The sequence below is a fragment of the Stegodyphus dumicola genome, chromosome 3 (genome assembly GCF_044657685.1).
Source record: "Stegodyphus dumicola isolate Sdum_Otavi_A_Nest chromosome 3, ASM4465768v1".
NCBI classification, from domain to species: Eukaryota; Metazoa; Arthropoda; class Arachnida; order Araneae; family Eresidae; genus Stegodyphus; species Stegodyphus dumicola.
In genome coordinates, this window is record NC_140770.1 from 233,909,167 (window position 1) to 233,934,975 (window position 25,809).

The 25,809-nt window shown below is 32.0% G+C and overlaps 1 protein-coding gene across 2 annotated transcripts in view; it reads left to right on the plus strand.

Moving 5' to 3' along the window:
• The window catches only part of LOC118205523 (protein O-glucosyltransferase 2-like), a 77,183-nt gene that overhangs the window by 29,015 nt on the left and 22,359 nt on the right, over window positions 1-25,809 (plus strand). For both annotated transcript variants that reach the window (XM_085813913.1, XM_085813914.1), the window contains exons 5-6: window positions 17,658-17,830; window positions 21,109-21,346. In XM_085813913.1, the coding sequence (XP_085670039.1) occupies window positions 17,658-17,830; window positions 21,109-21,346 (411 nt within the window). The remainder of the gene's footprint in view (window positions 1-17,657; window positions 17,831-21,108; window positions 21,347-25,809) is intronic.

A 25,809-nucleotide genomic window follows, 5' to 3' on the forward strand; every position in this document is an offset into this window, starting at 1 on the left:
ATGCAATTATAATTAAAATGCATATGAGTAAATTGTATATGTAATTAAAAATTGTTACATTGTAATTACAAGATAATTGCATAATATTATTCCAATTACTATGTGTTTTCAATTGCATTCTGCAATTACATTTGCAATTAAAATCATGATTTTCCTGGGCTACGTAACTGCTTTTATCAGAAACAATTGCTATCCTAATTACATTATTATAATTACTTACTGGAGTTACAATGACAGTCTAATTGTAATTAGATTATATGATTGCAGTTGCATTGAATATAAAATTGGATTTCACAAATATAGAGTAATTGTAATTTAAATGAAATTACGTAAATTGTAATTGTAATTAAAAAAACAGCTACTTTTTAACTATAACTACTTAGTAATTGCATAATTTTATTACAATTGCATACTACACTTAGAATTACAATTATGATCATAATTTCACTATGTTAAGTAGTTCTAATTATCAGAGACACTTACTTTCCTAATTACGTAGTTATAATTACCAACTGCAATTGCAGTTAAAATTACATTGTAATTAGCTAATATTACCGTAGTTGTGATTAGATGCAATAAAATTTTTAATTGTAATTAGATTATATAATTATAATGTTTGTGATTATCATTGCATTGTAATTGTAAGACTTAAGAATTAAAATGCAATTGCATACATTATTGTTGCATTTAAAAAGTACTTACTTTCTAATTGTAATTGCGAAGCTAATTACAATTGCAATATAATTGAAATCACATATTTCAAAATATTGTTGCAGTTTCTTGCCATTTTAATTTTAATTCCAATTACATTTTGCCAAACTGCATCTAAAATTTGGAGAATAATTAGGCTGGAAAATGAAAATTCTCTTTACATTTATATATAAACATTTAAGTTTACTATAGCTGGTATAAGCACAGAACAGCTGGAAGTTTTGAACGAGCTATTTATTTCGAACTGTTATTCAAAACCTAACGATAAAACCCATTTGCCCCTAGCGAATAGATAGTTTCCTCTCCTCAATTACCTCCCGCAGAGAAAAATTATCACCTGTCAGTTTACATTAAGAGCAGTGAGGGCAGGGCATTCTGAGACAGGCCGTATATATGCTGCTTTGCCGTTTCGTGCCAAAATTTAGGTTTACGTATATATGCTGCCTTGCCGCCATGAGGACCAAAATATTTGGACGCATATATGCTGCCTTGTCGCTATGCGAGCCATTATTTTCGAACGCATATATACGGCCTTGCCGCCTGGAGGGTTAACATTGATGTAAATTCCTATCTTGTTAAATTGGCAAGACAATGCCAAGCTGGCAATGGTTTTGGCAACTAATTTCGTCACCAAGTTTGGTGACATTTTAATCTGATCCCCATATAACTATAATTGATACTGAAATTGAATAACTGTAATTAATCTCAGATGTAACTATAACTATCATTATCATTATAAGGGCATTGCCCGATCCTCCTAGCCGGCTGTATGATAAAAAAAAGGGACTGGCGAGAGAAAATAAATATATATATATATATATATATATATACCCCTTGAAAAGTCAACTAATTTCCGATCAATGACAATGATTACATGCATTTAATTTAATTCTTGCCTTTAACTTATTCCTTTTACAATTGAAACTTTGTTATTCATGATTTAATTCCAGTCCCCGTTAAAACATTTTTAACATTTTACTTTCAAGTTACTTCAAAACATCTTTCAAAATATAACTCCGAATTATCCTAAATTTACGGACACTCATGTCCGTAAATTTAGGATAATTCGGAGTCACGCATAAATCGAACTCTAAAATAAATATATCACCTGTAAAATTACTACACACAATTTCAAGAATCATATGCAAATTTCAGGAAGTAACCAGATGACACCGATGGTACGTCACAATGATGAGAGTGTAAGAGAGTGATATATAAGGAATACAGGCTAAGAAGTAAAAGTGTTCGCAGGCACTTTATAAGCATTTCAGTGCAATAACCGAATAGTTATGACACAAAGAACGCATTTGGATGATTTGTTACGTGGTAGAATTATCAGCCGTTTGGAATGTGGGCGTACTCAACTGGAAGTATCAGACGAACTTGGAATTGCCCAGAATGTCATCTCCAGGCTTTGGCAACGATTCCAAGATGATGGTAATGTGAGTAGACGTTACAGCACAGGTCACCCCAGAGTTACAACGCCGAATGAGGACCGGTATTTGGCAGTTACTGCCAAAAGAAACAGGCGGAGCACAGCCTCAGACCTGTCTTGTCAGCTCTCTTCAGCCACTGGTACGACAATTTCAAGGCACGCCGTGGACAGACAGACGCTTAGGGCAGATTGGTCTATATGCTCGTAGAGCTGTCAGATGTGTTCCACTTACTGCAACTCACTGCCGCCTGCGGTTAGCCTGGAGTAGAGAGCATGCATTGTGGACACCACAACACTGGGCTTGTGTGATGTTATCCGACGAGACCAGGTTTAGCTTGCAGTCTGATTCTCGCCGGACTTTCATATAGAGAGCTCCAGGTACCCGTTACCACCAAGAAAACATCATTGAACGACACCGTTACGGTGGTGCAGGAGTGCTCGTTTGGGGTGGAATTATTCTGGGTTCCAGAACTGACCTGCGTGTTCAAATTGGAACCATGACAAGCCAAATCTATCAGGACGTCATTCTGGAACAACATGTATGGTTGTTTCGTGATGCCATGGGCGCACAATTTGTGTTTATGGATGACAACCCCTGTCCTCACCGTGCAAACATCGTAAGCGAATGCCTTCAATCGGAGGCTATCACCCATATGGACTGGCCAGCATTCTCACCGGACTTGAATCCAGTAGAGCACGTGTGGGACATGCTTGGCTGACAAGTTGCAGCCCGTGAACCTCCTCCTACATGTCTACCGGAACTTCGGAGAGCATTGCTTTTTGAGTGGTGTTATATCCCCCAAGATCAGATCGATAATTTGATACACAGAGTGCCTAGGCGTTGTATGGACTGTATTGTATCATCTGGGAGACATATAATGTATTAACAATCATAACCAACCATGTAATATTGGTTTTTTGTAAATAGTTTTTTTTTTTTTTTTTTTTTTTTTTTTTTTTTTTTTGCTAATTTGCTGTAGGGAGAAAAAATTGCTAATTTTTTTATAATATCAAACATATATCATCTTTTTTTGCTCTTTACCTTTTGTTTAATAAATAAGCTTTACAAATGAGTCAAATTTGTTTTGCTTCTATCTCTTCCTTTGTCTGATTTTGCATTATCCTTAATTTATGGATATGAGTGTAGTATGAATTCACTCTTTTAAGATAATCTTACTATAATTAAACTTAGGAGATAATATAATCAATTAATCAATATTATTTAGTAAATATATATGTAAGATAAAAATATATGAATCAAAATTATAGATTAAACTATAAAACATTAATTCCTCTTCTTTATTCTAAAATCGTAATAACTTCTCTGCATTGCGTCATTCAAATTAATCATGCGATCTTACGTAACTGCTAATGCAGATGCCTCTTGACCAATCACCAAATTGCAAACAAAAACTTTTCTCTTCGCGTGCTTCCATCCTTCATAACTATGCACCTCAGCTTCTATTGTGCTAAGATGTAATTTCGCTGGCTTGCTTTCTATCTCAACAATATCAAAAATGTAAATCTGTGGAAAGGCACGACTAGAGTGCCAAGTGATTGTGGCCACAAATATCAGTTGCCAATAAAAATGGAATTAAAACTGCCTCAACTGCCAAGTTCTTTAGATATTACCAAGTTAGCATTACTAGCATACTACGCAATCAAATTCTTCTTCAATATGGGTCTAATCACGCATCTATAGTGTTCCGTCTTTTCCTTTGCTTTTATTATGACATATCTACTACTATTCTTTCAAATCTTTTTGCAGCATTATGCGCAAAAGTTTTTGAGACCATTTACGTCTTTCGTGTAATTACCAGTTCGCTTTACATTTTCTTTTTCAATTAATATTCTTTTTAGCAGCCTCGAGCGCTGAAAGTTTAATAAGTTTGATTGTTTAAGTGTGTTTCAATTTCACTTTCCAAGCTTCAGCTTTTAAGTTACCGGATACTGTTTACAGTTCCACTTTCACGATAGGTTAGTCTTCCTTCCAAAAAACACTGTAAAGCAGGCTAGCTCCCTCTTTACTTTCATTAACAGGCTCTGATCAATCATATAGAGATAATTAAATGAAGCAACAAGCTTTGTAAAACTTGTAAGGCTAATGCTACTCCACTTCCCACCAATACTAATAAGACACAATCACTATGAAAGACTTTCAATTGTATCTACTTAATCACCTGTAAAGAATGTTCTCTCACGTATATAGGTCAGACAAAAAACCATCTCAACCTCAGAATTAATAACCATAGATCTCAAATTAAAAAATTTAAAAATAATAGCAATAATCTCACAAAAAATAATCAGCATACAGCTATTCTCGAGCATTATAATATGCATAATTTTGATAACATAGAAATTACTGTGCTTGATATTGTACCGAATACTAAACTTAGACTTTTTAAGGAATCCTTATACATGCTTCAAAAAATGTCACTTTACCCTTACGGACTGAATGCTTATCTGAGTCATACCACCAACAGACAGACAGAAGTCTCAATACATGGACAATTCAGATTTTTTAGCAGTATAACAACCAGAGGTACCAGAGGAGGTGATTCCAAACACAAAAAAAATTTTTCTACTCAAGATCTGAATTTAATAATTAAAAATCTTCATTCCTTCCTTGAACATAATGAATTTGCTAAGAATGCCATAAAACTTCTACATACATTTAAGAATGTTACCTTGTGGAATCTAATTAAAGTTGTAAATGAAAATTTTAGCTGTTTACAAATCATAAAAGACTTAATTATAGACTTCTGCAATTTTAAGCTAAAAAATAGCAATTTTTTTCACAAAAAACTGTTTTGTACGGTACAATTCAAACACCCTTCTTACGATCAACTAAAAATACCTAACATTTTCAAAAAATATCAACACTTGCTTCCTGAACAATAACTCCAAATTAAGCCCTGCTTTAAATTTAAAAGAACTTAGGTCAACTAGTTATCAACCACCATGAAATTCAAGAAAATCGCATGTGTCATTGCCAACAGGCTCTTTACCAAAAATATGTCGATCCTTTCCACCAACATGTGATAACAGGAGATCTCAACATCATTGAAGACTTAGAATTATGAGACCTTTTACAACTTGGCACCAAATTTCGTCCTACTTTTAGAATCAATAAACATCTTTGCCTCAGACAATTCAATCAAGATCTTGATAAATTTATCATGTTTGCTAGTAATAAATCCAATTTACCTACTACCACATTTCTTGAATGGAAAGCTGCACTGATTACAGAATTTCAACATTCACTCTTCAAGGCACCTTCTTTCAACTCTCTACACAATAAGAAACGACTCTTTGATCTAATCAACAAACTACAAGATAATTTTATCATTACAAAAATTGACAAAGCTAGCAACAATTTTAGTGTTCTCTGAAAAAAGTTTTATTTCGACCTTCTGCACAAAGAACTAAATAGTAATGGCACTTACCAAAAAATTACCACCAACACCAAAATTCTTATCAATAAATTTAACGCACTACATAAAAGACTTAAGATACATCCATGGAAATATAATAACAGATTCGCAAATCTCTATGCCCTTCCAAAATTTCATAAGTCACCTATTAAATTCAGGTTCATTGCCAATAGTACCAAAAGTTATCTTAAAGAAATAGATTATCTTTTTGCAAAAAAACTTCGTTTAATACGTGACCTGATTAATAACTATGATTTTCAAGATCTGCATTGCAACTGGATGATTTCAAGTAACGAACTCGTAGTTAAGACAATTAATTCAATTAAAATCGACCATATACAATGCTACGATTTCAAAAACCTTTATACTACCTTACCGCTTGAGGAAATTTATACCAGCTTACTTGCTCAAGCAGATATAATTCCTCAGATTTCTACAATAATTGATAACGAAAAATGGCAACTTTTTCTTACGAGCATGCTTTTCAATAATTATATTCTCTTTAACAATTGTATTTTTAAACAAATACAAGGGATCCCAATGGGTGGAAATTTTTCGAGCTCCGTCTGCGAATTATTCCTTTTCACAAGAGAATTGACATTTGTCCGATCTCTGGATGTAGCAGAACAAAAATTTTTTCAACACATTTATCATTACATTGATGATATCATAGCCATTAACAACCATAACAAAATAGAAGCAGCTAATATCTACCCAACTAGCTTAAAGCTAAATAAAACAAATACGGTGCAAAATAATATAGTATACCTTTACCTTAATATCATTGATTACAATTTTATTAAAGTCTACAACAAGAGGAGAGAATTCACTTTTTCTACACTGAAGTTAACAAACTGGAATTCTAATATTTCCAAAAGAATCATCATTAACACAATTTTTTCACAGCTTCTTAGAATAAAAAGGATCTGTAATGCAACAGAAAACTTACAAGAAGAAGTACTTTACTTCGTCACAACTTTGAAAAATAACCAAATTCCTAAGAAAATAATTAAAAATACTTTAAAAAAAGCTGGCATTAGCCTTACCAATTTTTAGATAATTAGTTTGGGATAATGAAATTTTCTGCTTAAAGCCTATTGGAGGGCAGATGATGGATGGCTAATTCAGATTATCTAATGTAAAAATTGTATAAATGTACAGTTAATTCTTCTACAAACATTTACTTTCCTCCAAAGTTTTTGGCACTCTACTTTAATACTATTATGTAATAGTTTTAAATTACTTAGAAGGCCAGACTCTACTTTTATTAACAAAATCAGGCCTTTTCATTTTTCATAGTAGCTTGACAGCCCTCTAGCTTGAAGAATGACTTTTATTAACAGATGATTATTTTCCAATTTACGCTTTCTTTTGTGGCCAAAACTAAGTAATTTTAACTGAATTAGCCATTTTCACTTATTTTTAACAGTTTTGTTCTTCCTACAACTTGACTGACGCCATTTTGAGTTCTTTCCGTGTCTTTTCTCATTTGTCACCCCCTTCTGTAAAAAAGAGGGGGACCCGCCAACTTTCTCTCTCAGCCCATTGGCCTCTTCAGTTTTATTAGCTTCGCACGATGACGTCATTGTACGATAAGGAAGGTTGGTTTGAACAAGAAGGGATCTTGCGCCCTTTTCCAAAAATTTTTCCGGAAGCTAAGGACGGAACCTCTCAGGTCAGTTTTTTCATTTTTTGTATAAGTTTTTTGGTCCTAATAAGACCCTGCGACGTTTTTACTTACTAAATTGAATACATTTTTTTACTTACAATGTCGATTACATTTTTTTTACTTACAGTGTCGATTACATTTTTATCTGTTTACAGCACCTTTCTTCTAATAAAAGTTAAAGTCTTTAAGGTAAAGGACCAACCCGTACGTTGATGTGTATTTTGACTAATAGCAGACCGCTATTTATTTTAATTTATTATTTTTCTACTTTGATTTATATTTTGATTTTACATCGCTCGGAATCATAATAGCCTTTGACACCTGTGTTTTTCAGCAGACGCGTCGGGAAAAAGAGGCAAAGCAGTGGAGCTACTAAAAAGGATTTATTCCAAAAGAATTTTTTCGGAAATACTAATATACTTTTGTAAAAAGTTTTTTTCGCATTAAACAAGAGCTTCAATGGTCTGTTTCGGCGAAACGTGTAATGGTATTTAGCCTATTTCGTAGAACAGTTTTTTTCCCTTGAAAAGCCAACTGAGAGTACGAGTGGGCTAATATACCATTTTTCCGCTATTTGATTATTGTTTTTGTAGCTAGTTTTTTATGCTTTTTGAGTCTTTATTATATTTTTTAATTTTTATGTATTGGCATATTATATATTGGCAATTTTAATTTTATTTTTTTGTGTATAGGCATTTTATATATTGACATTTATAATCCATGTTTTTTGTAACTTCCTAATATATAATATATTTTTTTCTGTCCATCTTTTTTCATGTGAGTTAACTTTTCACATTACACAACGGTCAGATTAATTAATTTTTTCGTGCAATAGCAAGTCTTCCAGCACTAAAATTTGGCAGTTTTATCGCGCTTATACAGTTTTTCCAGTTTTACCAGGCAAATTTCTTATTGTTTATGTAGTACTATGTTACAACATTTTGTGGAGCCACAGCTCCAGGTAACTTTTGAGCAAGGTTGCTGCAATGTTCCTACCTACTACTATTCTTTCAAATCTTTTTGCAGCATTATGCGCAAAAGTTTTTGAGACCAGATAGGTCTTTCGTCTAATTACCAGTTCGCTTTACATTTTCTTTTTCAATTATATATATATATATATATATATATAAGAAAAATCATATAGAGTCCGAAATGAGTCTCGGTGCTGAATCCTAATTCTATCTTTCTTTGTATTTATAGCCTTCATTATTGTCTTTGCAAAATTTTTCAAATTTAAATAGTTCCTTTTAAAATCTTCTTTAAAATTCTTTCTATATTTCTCTATAACTAACTATATTTGCCCCTTAAATTTGCTTTAACCATTTCTTATAAAAGATAAATTACATTGTATGGAAATTAATATTTAGAAATATTAAACTCTATGCTAGCAGTTCTGAAGCATTAACAATTAAGCATAATTTATTACTTAGACATCATAAGAAAATGTTTTATTATTTAATTTAGTTTAATTACATCACTGATTGACTTAAAGATCATAAAAATGATTTTTTAACCAGAACTGAAATAGGAAAACAAAATATTTTTATGAAATATACAGGCACGGTAAGATGGCTTCCCCGCAAGGCAGGTTTAGGGTTGCCATCACATGGCAAGGAAGGCAGGGTTGCCACATTTGGCGACAAAATATACCATGGCAGTATACCATGGACGGATAAAGAACGTTCTGGAACGAATTCTTCTCGGTTTAGCCCAGAATGTTCACGAACACAAACTGATAGCTATATAAACCCTGCCGGCCCGCAGTCAGTTAGTGAGTACCTCGTCGAGAGGGCGAGTCAGTGTGTGTTTCGTCTAGAGTGCGAGATAGTTAGTCTCGAGTTAATCAGTCCGTGTGGAGTCTATCGAGTTAGCAGACGGGCAGCGAGTGCCGAGTGGGTCGTTGAGTGCATCAAAAGAGTCTCTTATATCGCTGTTAGTGCATCGTCGAGAGAGTGTGTTAAGGTTCGGAAACGACTAAACCAAAGAGTCAGGAGCTGTGCTCTGTATGTCGTTGAGTGCATCGCAAGTTGTAGCGTGGAGTCTCGAGAGTACGTGGAGTTCCGAGAACGACCGAGCAGAGTCGGGAGCTGTACTCTGATGCATTGCAGTGAAGCTGTCTCCACCGTTATAGCCTGATAACCTGAAGGCTGTGTCGCTGATTGTTCCAGTGAGAGTGTAGTAGATCCTCGACAACTGTAAAACGTGACTTTGGAGCTGTCCTGATTAATACCGGCCAATAAAGCATGTTTTGATACTGCATCAAGTAGTGTCGTCGTAATTCACTCCAAATCAACACAAACCCATACAAACGTGAAGGAGAAAATAATGTAACAACTGGTGTCAGAAAAGAAAAACATAACAATATTTTACTGAAAAAAAGAAAAATGTAAAGACAAATCTCATTAACTGATATAAAATGCACTTTAACCATTTATGCCTTCCTGTAATTTCAAGAAATGGAAGGTAACCAGTGATTTCTCAATAGCCGGGAGAAAACTATATCAGACTGGAGTGAGCGTCAGTTTTTAGTTCATCTAAGCTGATTGATTGTGGAATACTGAGAGATCATGCAAGCTTTGCTCTTTAGATGCGCTTTGCATTGTTTGTACTTAATTTGGTAACTACCGATTGTAGTGTGTTATACTGAGAAATGCTGTATATGTGCTTTTGTGGAAAGCTCCAAAACAGCAGTGTTTCTTTTTGGAAAATAAATTTTATTAAACTATCATCAATTCTGTGTGCATTCAATGCATTACAAACCCATAAGCACACAACAATATATATGTGAATATATGTATAAGTAACTGTAAACTTCCTTATATAATTTTATGATTTGGCACTTCATAGCATTTTGATTTTAATAAACTTTCCAGCCTTAAGGGGAGAGGATATGCAATCTTTTTTAGATTATTACAAATTAAATATACAGTTATAGTGCAAACAACATTACAAAAGTACATAATTTCCCATTTATCTCAAAAAAAAAAAAAAAAAAAAAAAAAGAATGTCTTCACCCCCCCCCCTTTTTTTTTTTTTTTTTTTTTTTTTTAATCCTTTGACAAAGGTCTGGCTTGAGAAGTTTCATCTTATAATTAAAACTTCTGTTATAATTTTCTTATAAATCTAATTTAGCAAGATGGATTTTCGTATGAAAGAAACATTCAAAAGCTATAGTAAACTATTCCAAATGATAAATATTGCTATGAGATAACAAGCACATGAAAACAAGTTTTATAAAGCATGTGTTAGTTTGTTCCTGTCTGTATAGCAATATGAACTGTACAAATGTGCATCCACCTGACCAACTAGAGACTGACTCAAGAAAAGTGTATATTAGTAGCACCAACATAATAGAAAAAATGTAAATGCCAGAATACTGAAGCACCAGCAACTGCTGGCTGGTGAATTATATTTACTGATTGTTTTGATGTAAGAAATTCTCCCAACTTACTCCAATCATGTAGTCTGCTGTACAAGCATACAATGATGAAGATAAAGCTCCAACCTCTTCATTCAGTCTTGTAGTGCCCATAACCTGAGAAGGAGAAAGAAAAGCCTAGCCAGCAGAATAATTAGTCTGACGGAGCAGGTGGTTCGTTGGACGGAAGGAGAAAGGACGAACAGGAAGACGAGGGGAGCGAAGAGGACTTTGCACCCTGGTTGTCGGACGGGACGGTCCGATTTTTTTTGGCGGGAAAGGATCGCCATTTCTTTCGTGATGCAGAGATTGTTTTTTCTCATCCGGCGGAGACAATGCCGGACTTACCTATTCATGCTTGTACATATAATGTATAATAATCAAGAATTGTTTACGTATGAATCGTTTACTTTAAAAGTTTATTGTTAAACAAACAAAAAATGGGTGTCATCTATGCGTCGATCGACGGTGACATGTGTGAAGCAACTGAACCCTACGCTACGGTATAATACAACGATGCTTATCTGTCTCGGCAAAACTACCACAGTCAACTACAAGTCTCATTTCCCTTCAACAGCAGTCATGCACATAACCTCAGCCCATGTTGCTATATCTCTAAAATTATGAGCACTGTATTTACAACAAAATATAGTAGAAATATATTTGAAAGCCATTTAAAAGTGCTTCAGACGATGTGTAGTGCCGGGTGCACTGACACAGAGCATCTCCAGTAGCTAATGATACTTGTCATCTTGTTGGATTGGATGCAGGTTTTGCTGATGATGTGGACACAGTGAAATTAACTTCTGGTTATGTGTTTAAACTTCACAATGTTAAGTAATCTGAAGAAGCTGGAATTGATCAGCTTTTTGTACCTCCACCACTGAGGCTAAATATGTTGTAGTTTCAACTGGTATGAAATAAACATTGTGGTTGCATCAACACCTACATGTAATGAAAGCGGAATATATGAAAAAGATGTTATCCCTGTGTTCTCTTCATTGATAATTGAGTGTTATTAATTTGATCCAAAGCCCTGTGTTTCACAGATGCATAGAGTGCATTAAGAGTGAGGTAGAAATGACCTCAAATTACTCAATCAGCATCTGGAGAAGGGCAGGAAGCTATTAAAAGTATCACTACCTCTCTAAATAAAATAAAACAGAGAATGTCCAGAGCACAAAAAAGGAAACGTGCCAGAGAATTGAAAATTACCAAAGGTACTTGGCTGAAAACCCCAAGGGGAAAGGTGAAAAAAAGCAATCTCAAAGGATGGAGCAGAATGCAGCCCCAAAGACTGCTAAAAGAGAGACACCTGAAGGTTATACCTTCCAGGAGGCTTTTACGGTGGCCAAGATGGCTATACTTATTGAGAACAAACCTAAAAAACCTTTATTGGAGGAATAGGCTACTGACCTTGAACTTCTGATAACGAATAAGCTACACCTAAGCTCTATTAAAGGCCTTTCAGACTTTATAAATGAAGTGGGCAACCCAAACAAATAGAGCTAGGAAGCACTGAGTTTGGTGCATTTGGCACAAAATGCTACTTAGCAGAGATACCTGATACCTGACAAACTCAACCCAAAGAAGTGTGTTAATGTCCGATACCATTTTATTTGTGAAAAATGTGAAAGCAAATCTGTCACTATAAAATATGATAAATCTGAAGAACAATTTGCAGATACCTTTATGAAAACACATCCCAAAATAAAATTTGAAAAGTTAAAGGAGAGGCTCAACATGATAAATTAAACTCTTGTGTGAGCACTTAATAGATTTGCATTACTTAATTTTTTTTTTAAATATGATAATATACATTTTAGCCCAAAGGCACAATTTCCTTGAGAAGGGTTATTAATTTCGTTTTGGCACTTTGCATCATCCACTATAAAATGGCATTTCACTTTTCAAATTGTTGCCACCAAATATTAGAGCCCTGCATTGTATTTGAAGAAATTAAATAATGAAGAATCTGCATGAATGAGTGTATGTTTCTCGCATATTTAAAATTTTGAATAACGTAGTCCTCCCCTCGAATATGGGCATCTGGAAGCCCAGATTTGGAATTTGTTTTATTATCTATTTCAGAGTTTCTTAAACTGGGGATCACGACACCCAGGACCTGCAGAGGCAGACGCCAAAATTTTTAACAGTTTTGATATTTCTTTAACTTATTATAATAATCTTACACAATGTATCTGAAAATAGATAAAGATACGACAATACAGACAAAGAAAAAAACTAAAATATTTCAACTCATTCTTTTTATAATAAAAATGTTCATTTTACTTGCTTTGCACATGACACTGTCATTTCATCTGTTACTTATTTAAAATTTTCACATTGTTCTATGTCTTAAAATTAGAAGTTAAAGTTAATGACTTAAAACTGCAATAGTATATTACAGTACAAGTGAAAAAATTGACAGTTTCACTCGCACATCTGTCAGATTTGTGCAATGCTTATGGGGTCGTGAAAAACATCTCAGTGTTAAAAAGGGGTCGTGACTGAAAAAAGCTTAAGAAGCCCTGATCTCTTTCATATTTTGTAAAACTTTAACAAATTTTTGATTAACAAACTTTGCAATTTCAAAGCGAGCAATGGCAACACAGCACGGGGGAAAAAAAATTTCTATCTCCAGTGCGCGAAACTGTATTATCAGAAATTCTAAAGATATGCTCTTTTTAAATATTTTGTGATATTGCTGTTGAATTGAATTTTATGGTTTAAGTGCAAAGAATATGATATTTGATAAATAAACGTAAGATACAAAACAATAAAAAGAATATCCCTTTTGGCTGTAATATAAAATCTGAAAGCTTTCAAATTTTACTTTTTATTGTTATTTTTTTAATAATTTTAGTTAAGAGTTGCTTTTTAACAGATTTGCATTACTTAACATTTTTTTAATAGAATTGCTACATTTTAAATTTTAACACACCATAAAATATACAAATGGAGTTAATTGATATGTAATGTGATATAAGTATTCAAATATTTGATAAACTTTGTTTCGTACTTGTCAAAAAGTTAATACATTCACTTATGAACTTTTGCATTAAAAATAATCGGTGTCTTTAGGAAAACATTTATATGTGAACAGCATTTTTTCACAGTTGAAAATTAATGAGTAAAAAACTTACTTGACTGATGAGATTCTACAATGCATGATAAAGATTTCTACTAATTTCTCCTTAAGGCTACAAACTTTATCAGAATTGAAATGCCATCAAGTGCATTTTATAGTAAGAAATATAGAAATTTATAATTATTTACAAATAAATATTTTCATTTTTTTATACATTGAAGAAAAATTTAATAAAAGAAAGAGATTAGATTATTAATATTTATTCTCAAGTTCTGTCCCATTTTTCAAGCTGTTTCCATTAAATAATGAGTTCAGTTTTCTTGTATATATCGGTGGTCTCAAACTCAAATTGCATGTCACCAAGTGCACCATCTGAAAACAGCTGTTGTGAAAATATTTTTAATTTTTTTTTTATTTTAACGGACTAAATATTTATGAAAACATACTTCAATAACAATAATAATAATATAACAAAGGAAAAAATTAAAATGTATATTTATTTTCTCTCTGGGATCTAAAATTTGTTATCTGTAAGATATTTTTGTTGGTTACATTTTGTAATTCATATGTATTAATGGCTGAATATTAAATTCTTAGACTGACATTTCTTTCAAATAGCTATAGCATGTTAACCCTCCAAGGTTTATGGACATGATATTCCGTATTGAAGAATATCATTTTTACTCGTTAGGTATGAAAATATCTGCCATATCCTGATATATCTGATTTCACACTGGATGTATATCAGAAGAACAGGAGTTGAGGTACAAAATGAAAGGATGATTTTAGAATCATAATCTGAAAAATTCCACTTATTCATGGCATTTTGGGGAACTTTGAATCTTCAGAGTAATAACGTAATGCTCAGAGGGTTAAGTAATCATTAAAAAACTTTAGTTTTAAATAAAAATAAACAAGTTATGAACATCTGCTAAGTTTTCAGAGAAACTTAAAATTAATTAAATTAAATGGGACAAAACTTGAGAATAAATATTAACAATCTAATCTCTTTCCCTTATTTATTCAATTTTTCTTCGATGCATAAATAAAAATGCAAATGTTTGTAAATAATTATGAATTTCTTTATTTCTTACTATAACAGCTTGATAGCATTACAATTCTGATAATGTTTGTAGCCTTAAGGAGAAATTAGTATAAATCTTCATCATGGATTGTTGATGCTCATCAGTAAGTCGGTTTTTTACTTGTTAATTCTCAACTGTGAAAATATGCTGTCCACATATAAATGTTTTTCTTAACACGCAATTATTCGTAATGCAAAAGTTATTAACTTTTTGACAAGCACAAAAAAATGTTTATCAAATATTTGAATAATATTTATATCACATTACAAATTAATTAATTCCATTTGTATATTTTGTGGTGTGTTATTCATGTTCCTTTTTAATGAAAATGAAAATAACATAAACTTGTACTTCAAATAATTCAAATCTTGAAATCTTTGCAGTAATGGATTTTCAACAAATATATAATAAAAATGTCTTCACAGGCTGCCTAAAATTGCTTCAGGCTGGCAGTTTGGTACCACTAATATGAGGGTCAAAGTGAAATTTTTTAGATACCCACAAGTTTTTAAAGTTGCTCTTAGAAAATTTTAGGAGTGTTCAAAGTAGTCTCTTCCAGCATCAGTGCACTTGTGTAGGAGAATTTTCCAAAGATTAAGTGTGTCACACCATTCATTGTGGTTACTATCTTCGAGTAATTTAAGGGTTTCTTGCTGCTTCTGACATCTCCTCTTTTTGGTGCTCAGTTGAATTATGGGGAAGCCAAAGGAAAACTTTTTTTTTTTTTTTTTTTTAAATATGCAAGTCTTCATGAATAATTTTATGTATAGTGGCGGATCTGTATTATTTGCTAGTGGTGTAGCAGCAGATCTGTATCATTTGGTAGTAGTGTAGCAGCAGATATGTATCATTTGGTAGCAGAGTAGCGGCAGATCTGTATCATTTGGTAGCGGTGGATTTGTATCATTTGGTAGGTGTTCATTTTCTGTATGGCAGATGCATTAACTGGGATTACTTCTGACAACAACCTTTGTCTGTGTTCTTCATCCATAACCTCTGGGAAATTCTGTAAACCATATGAATATAGTAGTACAAGATGGACCTTTGTTTCCAAAATGCGAACTGTAGACGTTGAATGCATTCTTCTTGTTTAAAATCATACCACGTTAATGTTCTCACGTCAACTCCATTTTTCCTTCTGCCTATTCTTTTTGCTAACTAAACACTATGCTAAACTACTTGCAATTGGCCAATAAAAAATCGCATATTAGGCTAAAATAGCGTATATTTTCAAATCTAACCATTATTATTTTTTTTTTTTTTTCCTGTCACTTATCTGCACATACATCAAAAATTTCAGAATAACTTTCATATATATGATTGATCATACTTCTGTAAATTCTTGTGACAGGAGAATTGAAGAAAGTGTTAAATTTTTAATTCTGTTAACGTTTCTTAATGTTATTTGGCAACATAACTTTTACCTTGCACTGTTTGGCAACACTGTTACATTTTATTGTAACTTAGGGTGTATTCCTGTGGTGTGTGTATCCAATAGTGAATTGTTACTGTATTCCTTTTAAGCTGTGGTAAATATATTTAACCATTCCTAATAGAATAGATTTCCTGTAATGCTGAGATGGCCACTTGCCACAAAATTAAATTTATATAATGCTTTGTGCTAATGCAAAAATTTAAATTTTGAAAAGAAATTATTTGTAACTTCTAAATTGTGTTTAAATTATCTTTTGTATTATATTTGCAAGCTCTGATATAAATCTAGTTTTTAAAATAATGAATTTAGAAAAGTATTGTTGGCATTGTTAGACTTGGGTTTAATAACTGTTCTTTATTTAGGAAATCAAAATGGTTAAGTTGATTTCTCACAAAACTGATTATTTTCTGTCCTTCCTACATAATATGCCAAAGAACAGAAGAGCCCTCTCCTGACATCTTATTTTATTCTTTTTCATTTGTTTTTATTGTGCAAAAGACAATTATAAAAGCTTCTTTTTGTGTAATATATGTCTTATAAGCAGAAGACTTAATAAAATAGTGAGGAAAGTAACAATAGTTTCTTACTCCCCTAGACTGGTTTTATTGCGTACAACTGAGGGGAAGGTTTAAGATTTAGAATTCCTTACTATTGGTATCTTTTCGATTTGGGGAGCAGATTAGGAAGAGGTCCTTAGGCTCTGTATGGTCATTTACTTGCAGTTTTGGCCATCATTGCATTATTTACATAGATCAACTATAGCAAGCTAATATCTGATTCCTCCTTTGTCCTTAATTCTGTCCCAGAGTACTAGAGAGTGTACTCCGTAATGAAATTTAACATTACCAGAGATGGTTATAAAAGCTGATAAGTGAACCACTAAAGAGGACATGATTAAATCAGATTTGTTTAAAAGCTAGTTAGCAAATCTAAATAACAGCAGTGTTTATGAATGCACATATAAAACATAGAGTAATAAAAGTGCTTCGGATTTCTTCATCCTTTTATATTGTTAAATGAATATACATTTCAGGAATATAAAATTCAATTTAGCTGTAAGTTTTTTATTAATCTAATTAGCTTAATTTTAATTCTTTGAGTTTCTTTTAAAATTTTATTACTAATTATATTTTTTTTAAAGTGTATAAAACTGGTTTCTTTAGTATGCATTTTGTCATTTTACATTGCAAAACGCATTTAAACAATTTTATATAGTAGTAATAAATTATTTAATTATTTCTGTTCAGAATAATTGTTTATGATTTATCAATAATTATTCTGTAGTTGATTTTAGACTGTGAGTTGTGTAATTTCAAAATTGAGTGTTAAAAATGTTCATTGTTATGACTTAATATTTATCATCTAAAATATTTTTATAGGTTTATCTCCCAGATATGGAATTCCTTGTAAACTTAGGTGACTGGCCACTTGAACAAAGATCAGTTAATGAAAATCCTATACCTATCTTGTCATGGTGTGGCTCGGAATCTACAAAAGATATTGTAATGCCTACCTATGATATAACAGAAGCTACTCTAGAAATGATGGGCAGGTATTAAGCACAGCTTATTAGGCATTTTATTTTATTATTTTTAATTAATATATAATTGATATTATATTTATAGACATTATGAATATTTCTAATAAATAATCAATTCATAATTTTAAGATTTCCAATGAAAAAAATATTATTGATTGAATTTATTATGTGGATTAAAAAATCATTTGAATTTATTTTTTTAGCAGATATGTTTATTGTAATTCATTCAGATTTTTTTTGACTTTATATTAGTAAAGTTTTCTACTTTATGATTGAATATTAAATAAATATATTAGAAATTGTCATTAAAAAATTAAAGTTCTCTATACTCTTCCATTGGTTCTGAGGATTCTCCTGGAGATTTTTAAACTCTGCATTACCCCCCCCCCATTTGGTGACTGGACAGCTGAAATCAGAGAGTTATTAGCTGGAGATCTTGTAAATACTTCCTGTACTGTTATGTGCTACTATATTTGTTTGTGTAATCATTGTAGATGATTACACTATATATATATATATATTTCTTGATCTGTTTATTTCTCCTCAGAGTTGAAAACATAGTGGATTGTATAACATTATTTCAATGAACATGCAAGAATCAAATTAACTGGAATTGCTATGCAAATATAAAATTACATATGATATGTTATTGTCGGTAGTATCCATGACTGTAAATGCTTAAACATGAAACTTATAGTGGAATCATCTGCTAGTTTCAGAAGAAAATGAACTTACTGCATACCATGAGCAAATGCAGTATGTATGTACAATGTAAACTTTAACCTTGTTAAGTAGTACGGGGGGGAGGGGGGGAATTCATCAACTTCTCACTGCTCAACAGAATGTGAAAAGGTTCAACAGAATTGAAAATGATGTGTCTTAATGGTGTAAGATACTTATAAATAGAAAGAGGATTCCAAGACTTCAACAGTTTACAACTGCATAGGTCTAAATTTTGGTTGTGTTGAATTTCAGGAAAATGGGTGTACAGCTGTTACTATATTCTTTGAGCAAACATAAAATTCCAAATGTATTTTTCATTGGAGCATCATAGGCATTCTGCTTAGGTAGGTAATGCTTTTATGGCGATAAATGGGGAGTCATGGTATTTCCATTACAAATCTAGAAATGAGCATTCTAATTCAATAATGTAGTGAAAACACTCCCTCCTTTACTTTTTACCTTCAGTTAAGAGTCTGCAAATATTAACAAAGATGGATGGGTAGTTCTGTACTAACACAACCAGTTTGGTGCAATTTAATGATTTCTTACAGATGAAATATGAAAGTTACTTATTAAGTGCAAATTGTCAATTTTCATGAATTCTAAAAAAAGTCGCAAACTATCAATATGTATTGTAAACTGGTAAACATCATCAATACATCAAAAGAAAATGCATTTTTAAGAGATAAATTATAATTATTAAATAAGGATTATATTATATATTGACATTTTATAAAATATTTCTTTAATATTTTTCTGCTGTGTTTCTTCCCTAGTACACAGTGATATATTTTGCTTGAGAGATCAGAAAATTATACAAGTTTGACATTGTGTAGTGGCTGTATAACAAATGCATCTCATTATTATTTTAATCTCACAATTATCTCTCAATTTTGCAGCAAAATGTTGTATGCTTGCAGAAATTTTTTTTCATTACTTGCAAATTACACAAATACATATTTTAAAATTGAGTTTAAGGTAATAAATGCCATGATTTATCTATAAAAACTTCAAGTCTATCAGTAACCTTTTTTTGTGTTATTCTTCTACAGTAATCTGTTTTTGCTTTAAAAAAAATTGGAGAATTGCAAAAATTTGGCATCACTCAAATCTCGACAGCACTGGCTATTTACAAAATGTATCTGCTTGTTGTTCTGTATAGTATTTTGTGGCAAAATTCTGTATTCCTGCAGAAATTTTGTTGGGGTTTCTTTTATTTCTGGTAAATCTTATAAGCATGTATTTTAAAATTATGTTTAAAGCAAAAAGTAGCATAATTTGTGTGTAAGAGATTTTGAAACTTGGAATACAACTAAATGAATACATAAAAAAATGGCATCATTGCTTAACTGAAGGGAAGGAATGATTATGCACATGGTTCCCAGAGTATGGCACATTCTGAAAATTGACAACTTCTAATACTAAGGTGGTTGCAATAACAAGTAAGACCCAGTTCTGATTTGTCACTGGGCAGTTTTCATTTTTATAGAGAACTGAAGAAAGTGCTCCTATGTTCTTTGAACAAGGTATAACAGGATAATGGTGCAGATAGAATAACCTGCTATCAAAAATAAAATGTCATTTTTGACTATTTTTTGTATTAGTCCGACATTGTGTTTTAATGTGAGTATGAATTCTTTTGAATTTTTATGACAGTGATATAGAATTTATTGGAATATTTAATTCATGACTATATCATGTTATTCATTTCAACAAAAAGAATGAAAAAATTTTAAATTGAACATGTGACTGTGTGAAGTGCCTGAAAACATAAAAAAAGTAATGTAAGCAGTTTGTTGTGTACATTAGGTTTTATCCATTTATAAACTGAACATGTGACTGTATGAAGTGCCTGAAAACATAAAAAAAGTAATGTAAGCAGTTTGTTGTGTACATTAGATTTTAACCATTCATAGAAAATCCTAAGCGTTTTTCAAAGTAAGCTGCACAAATGTTCTAATAACTTTTCACAACTATGCTAACCAGTAAGTATGTTTTTATTTAATATGTCAAATGCATCTTCAGTTTGGAATGGAATAAAGAGTTTATAAATGAGAAGAATAAACTTAAATGTGAGTAAACAGGTTGATATTGAGCAGGAAGAACAGTGGAAGCAATTTTATATGAAAAAAATGTTATTCATGCCTGTTATATATTACTTTTCTTTTTCATGTAATTCATTGAAATGAATAATTTATAGCTTTAAAAAGTTGGATTGATTAACATTTTCTTAAGATCTAATTTCAAGTAATTAAAGCAATCATTTGTTGGGGCTGATAGGCATTATTTATTAGGATACATAGGAACATTATAGCCCCTATGTATTCTAATAAATAATGCCAGCTATTAATTTTTATGGATAAAGATGAAAAAATTCCAAATAAATAAGAAAGTCAAAAGAACTGTTCATTTTTAATAAATCATTATGAAGATTTTTCTGCATTTTTTTCTTCAGATATAAAGTAGCATTAGCAGTTCATTGTTAATCAGTCATTGTATGATGAGTCATTGTTATAATTATACATCTCCATGTTTAAAACTGTAAAATTCGTGTTATTACTTTTCAGGGTTATGGTGGATATCCTTTCTGTCATGGGTAATTCTGGACCACCATGGGAAGAGAAAATTAAAGTAGCTTTCTGGAGAGGTCGTGATAGTCGACAAGAGAGATTAGACCTTATAAAAATTTCACGCCAAAATCCTGAACTAATAAATGCTTCTCTGACAAATTTTTTCTTCTATCGTAAAGAAGAAGCTGAATATGGGCCAAAAGCAGAATACATATCATTTTTCGATTTTTTCAAGGTAAATCATGTTTTTAAATAATTCCAATGTAATTTTTCTGATCATATTTAACAGATGAACTAAGTCCTAATTTGCTTTGTTTATTAAAAAAAATGTATATAAAATTCCAGTTTATTGATAATCCTTTTAATTGTAACAATATAAACTCTTTTGTTTTCTTTAATATATGTAATGATTTAACTGTAGGTAACTTGATTTTAGAACATACTTGAAACTCTGAAGGTTTTCAGATATAAGAAAAGCAAATGGAATTTGTGAATAAATGTAGATAAGTAATATATGAAGATGATATGTTTTTCTTTCTAATGACATTGCCTGAATCATCAGTCCTCTAATGCACAACAAAATCTATAGAAGGTTCTAAATTCAGAAGGCCTGAATCATCAGCCAGCTAATGCATAACAAATTCTATAGTATGGTTCTAAATCCAGAAGATATCACTACTGATAGTGAAGAAAGTGACGGAGAGGTTGTTGAGAACAAGAAACTTTAATTGAGAATTTTTTCAGGTTCAATTTTAATAAAATAGAATTCTCCTTTTATAAAACAGAATTCTTTTTTTTTTTAAGGTTTTTCTAATTATTCTAATTAGAAATTATTTTGTTTTTTCCTTGCTTTGGGGAAGGGCCAGAATTTTCGGGCGAACTATTATGATTAAAATAGTTCATCAGCTAATTCTGGATACAGAAAAGCAGTAACTTTTGTAGAAGAGAGAATTAAATTGATTTCAATGTTCCTTCACCCTGATAAAGTAGCATTGAAGTTGATTGAATTCCTCTTCTGTTTTTGTTCATTTTTCTTTAAATTTCATTAATTTTTTGAAATGGAGTTTTTCTTGTTTAAAGTGTTTCGGTTTTAACATTTTTAAATTCTTTGTTGCATTTATTTGAAATTTATTAATTATGAATTTCAATTTTTGGTCTTTGTGAAATATTTGTTCTAAATTTCTTACTTTATGTCTTTATATATATATATATATATATATATATATATATATATATATAATTTATCAAGCAAAGCAGTAATAACAATTTTGGTCAAGAAAACATCTTGCGCAATATGCTGCAAAATAAGTAAAAAATAAAAATTGTAGAAAGCTCGCCTAAAAGTTACCAAGAGCTGCTGCTCCAAAAGGTTAAAGACTATATATATATATATATATATTGGGTTGTTCGGAAAGTAATTTTGGGTTTTATATATATATATATGAAATTGAAAGAAGATTTTCTTATAGTGAATAAGTATATTATTTAATTATATATTGTCCATTTGGGTCCAATACCTTTTGCCGTCTTTCTGGCAGTAGCATGATTCCACTCTCATTAAAAAAAAAAAAAAAAAAAATTCTTTGCCGGCAAAAAACTGATCCAGGTGATTTTTGACCTCATCATTTGAAGTAAAAGTTTTATCTTCTAAAACATTGTGTAGAAACCAGAAAAATAATAATCGGGATGTGCCAGATCTGGAGAATATGATGGGTGGGTGTGGCAGTATATCCCATCCAAGCTGTAAAAGCTTTTGGCGAGTTACCAAATTGTATGAAGTCTTGCATTATCTTGGTGGAACACTAGACATTTTCTTTTGATCAGTTATGGCCTTTTCTGTTTAAGTGAATTATTCATTTTGTTCAGAACAAGACTACACTTCAGAATTGATCGTTGTGTTGTCTGGTAAAAGCTAAAAAAAAAATTATTCCTTTAAAATCCCGTCAAACAGATAGCATCACCCTTTTTGACGAATATCTGCTGTTGAAGAGCTTTGAGCCGGTTCATCTTTTTTACTCCATGATACCTTACGTTTAACCCCTTCGCGGCGACTGTCACATCTACGTGCGAGCAACGAACACACTCACTTCCCGGCCGACACGCAGGCGTGCCAGAGCGTTTTCCCGTTCAGCCCCGACTGATTTGTGCCAGTGTCCTGGAACGTTTTAAAAACTATAATTTCTGCCACAAGATTGCACTGTATATCCATATGGTTTCAGATACATGTACATTAGACCTTCTACTCAAAATGAGAGAAGCATGACTCACATACATGTGTTTTTGATTATATAAACAAAAGGGGAAATAAATCTTTCCGAATGGCGTGATTTATGACGTCTCTTTAAATTCGCACGTGGTAGTTGTTTATTGTAAGTAGAGAAGTTTTATTTTCACTAAAGCGTTGAGTATTTCGGTTTGCAGTTCAGTTTTTAGAAAATAATTAGATCTTGTTAGACGTGAATTCTTTCTGTTTTTACCGTTGCAATGTCGAAGCGTCGAAAATGTTTAACAGAGCATGAAATAGCAGAAATGATGCAAAATATTTCAGATATTGATTCTGAAACAGATTCTGATAGTAGTGATAGTGATATTATGATATATTCTGATCATAAAGAATCTGGCAAATCTAATGATGATGAGGACATTTCGGACATCTGTATGCCGAGTATGTCGAAAGCAAGTACTTCTCCATGGTCATCCACAATAGAAAATTTATCGGAATTACCATTTAAAGCTGTTCCTGGAATTAAAGTGGATAATTCGGTTGAAGAAGAAATTGATTTCTTTAGGTATTATTTTGATGATACAATAATGAAATTAATTACTGAAGAGACTAATCTGTATCAGAGGAGTAAATATCCTGAGGATGAATCTGGAGCAATTTCTTCAAAGTATTTACCTGTTACAGTGGAAGAAGTGTTTGTTTTCTTTGCTCTAAGCATTTTGATGAGTATTATAAAGAAACCCACAATCAAATTGTACTTTTCAATGAATCCCATGCTTGCAATGCCATTTTTTTATTGAGAGTCAGAAGAGACTGATAAGAAAATGAGACGACGATGCTTCGTTTGTTCACATTCCCGGATAAATCCTCCAAAACGGCAAATGAGTTATTACAAATGCAAGGAATGTAACATAGGACTGTGTGTAAATCCCTGTTTTCAAATTTTTCATACGAAAAGAGAATTTTAAGTAATATATTTAGTTTTCAGATGTATAATGTTAAAAGTCATAAAATGGTGAGTAATGAAAATAAAATGTGTAAAATATGCATTTAAACAAGAAATAAGGTAATTAAAGTATATATAAAAATTTCTATAAAGCATAAGCCGTTTAAATACTCTATAGAGCATTATTAAACAATGCTTTGATACTTTGGAAATTTCGTGGATTTAGGCTTAATAGCAAAAAAGCCCCCAGTCCTGGACAGACGCATGCGTAAGATACTGCTGGCCTCCGCGATAAGCGCGCATTTGCGCTACCCGCCGCAAAGGGGTTAACATTGTTGTAGACAACTCATTTCTCATCCCCAGTGATGCAACTCAATGGATCATTTTCTTGGCATTTGAGAAGCAAATCACAAATATCAATGCAACGGCACAAATTGCTTTCCGTAAGAACTTGAGGAACCCATATGTTGAGCTTTGAAATTAAACCTAGGCATTTCAAATAACCATAAATGGTCAAATTCAATAAATTTAATCTCTCAGCGATCTCATGAGATGTTATTCCCTGGTTTCCATCAATAAAAGTCTTTATTGTGTCTTCATCAGATTTATCTGCCGTTCCAGAACGTGGTGCATCTTGAAGATCAAAATTGCCAGATCGAAATTTTGCAAAACAGTTTTAGCACTGGCATTCTGTCAATACATCTTCTCCACACACATTGGATAATTTTTTCCTTGCTTGAACAGCATTTTTACCTTTTCGATTGTAAAAAAGTAAAATGTATTGAAAATGCTGCTTTTCACTTTCCGTTTTTGTAAGGGCACCAACCAGAAACTACTGTGTAGAATCAATCGAACTTTTTCACAAAAAGGCCTTGCTATATCAGCTGTCAAAATATATAACGATGATGCAGCTTAAGTGTGAAGTTGGCTGTGAAAAAATACAATTTAAGCCCTCAACTATATATATATATATATATACACACAGTATAGTAGGTTATTTTTTAAATAAGGCCTGCTTGTGAATGAGAGTGAGAATGATGCTCGATGACCATGCTGCATATTCATGTCTACTCCTAGCATGCTTTGCACACATTTAGATGCAATTTGCAGCTATATGATCTGTCTGTGTGTTGAGCTGTAGAAGTTTACAATGTTTAAGAAAATTGAATCTCTCGCCGACTGAGAGAATATGATCTGTAATTTATTTCTTGAGTGCAAGCAACTTGGCAACAGCAGAAATTTACCATCAGATTTGTGAAGTCTTATGTTGATAATGGAAGACAGTAGGGTTGTTAATAATGGAAAACAGTAGAGTGACAGTAAAGTTCCAAAGTGGAAAAGATGGTTAAGGATGTGAATGTTAAAGTTAATATACATGATGAGCTATGCGTTGGCCAGCTTCTCTGATTTCTGAAGATTTGGTTTGGGAGGTGGACAACAAAATTTGAGAGGACAGACAATTAACAATTTCACAGTTATCAGTTGATCTTCCACAGGTTTCAAAGTTAGTTTTGTGTATCATTCTTTC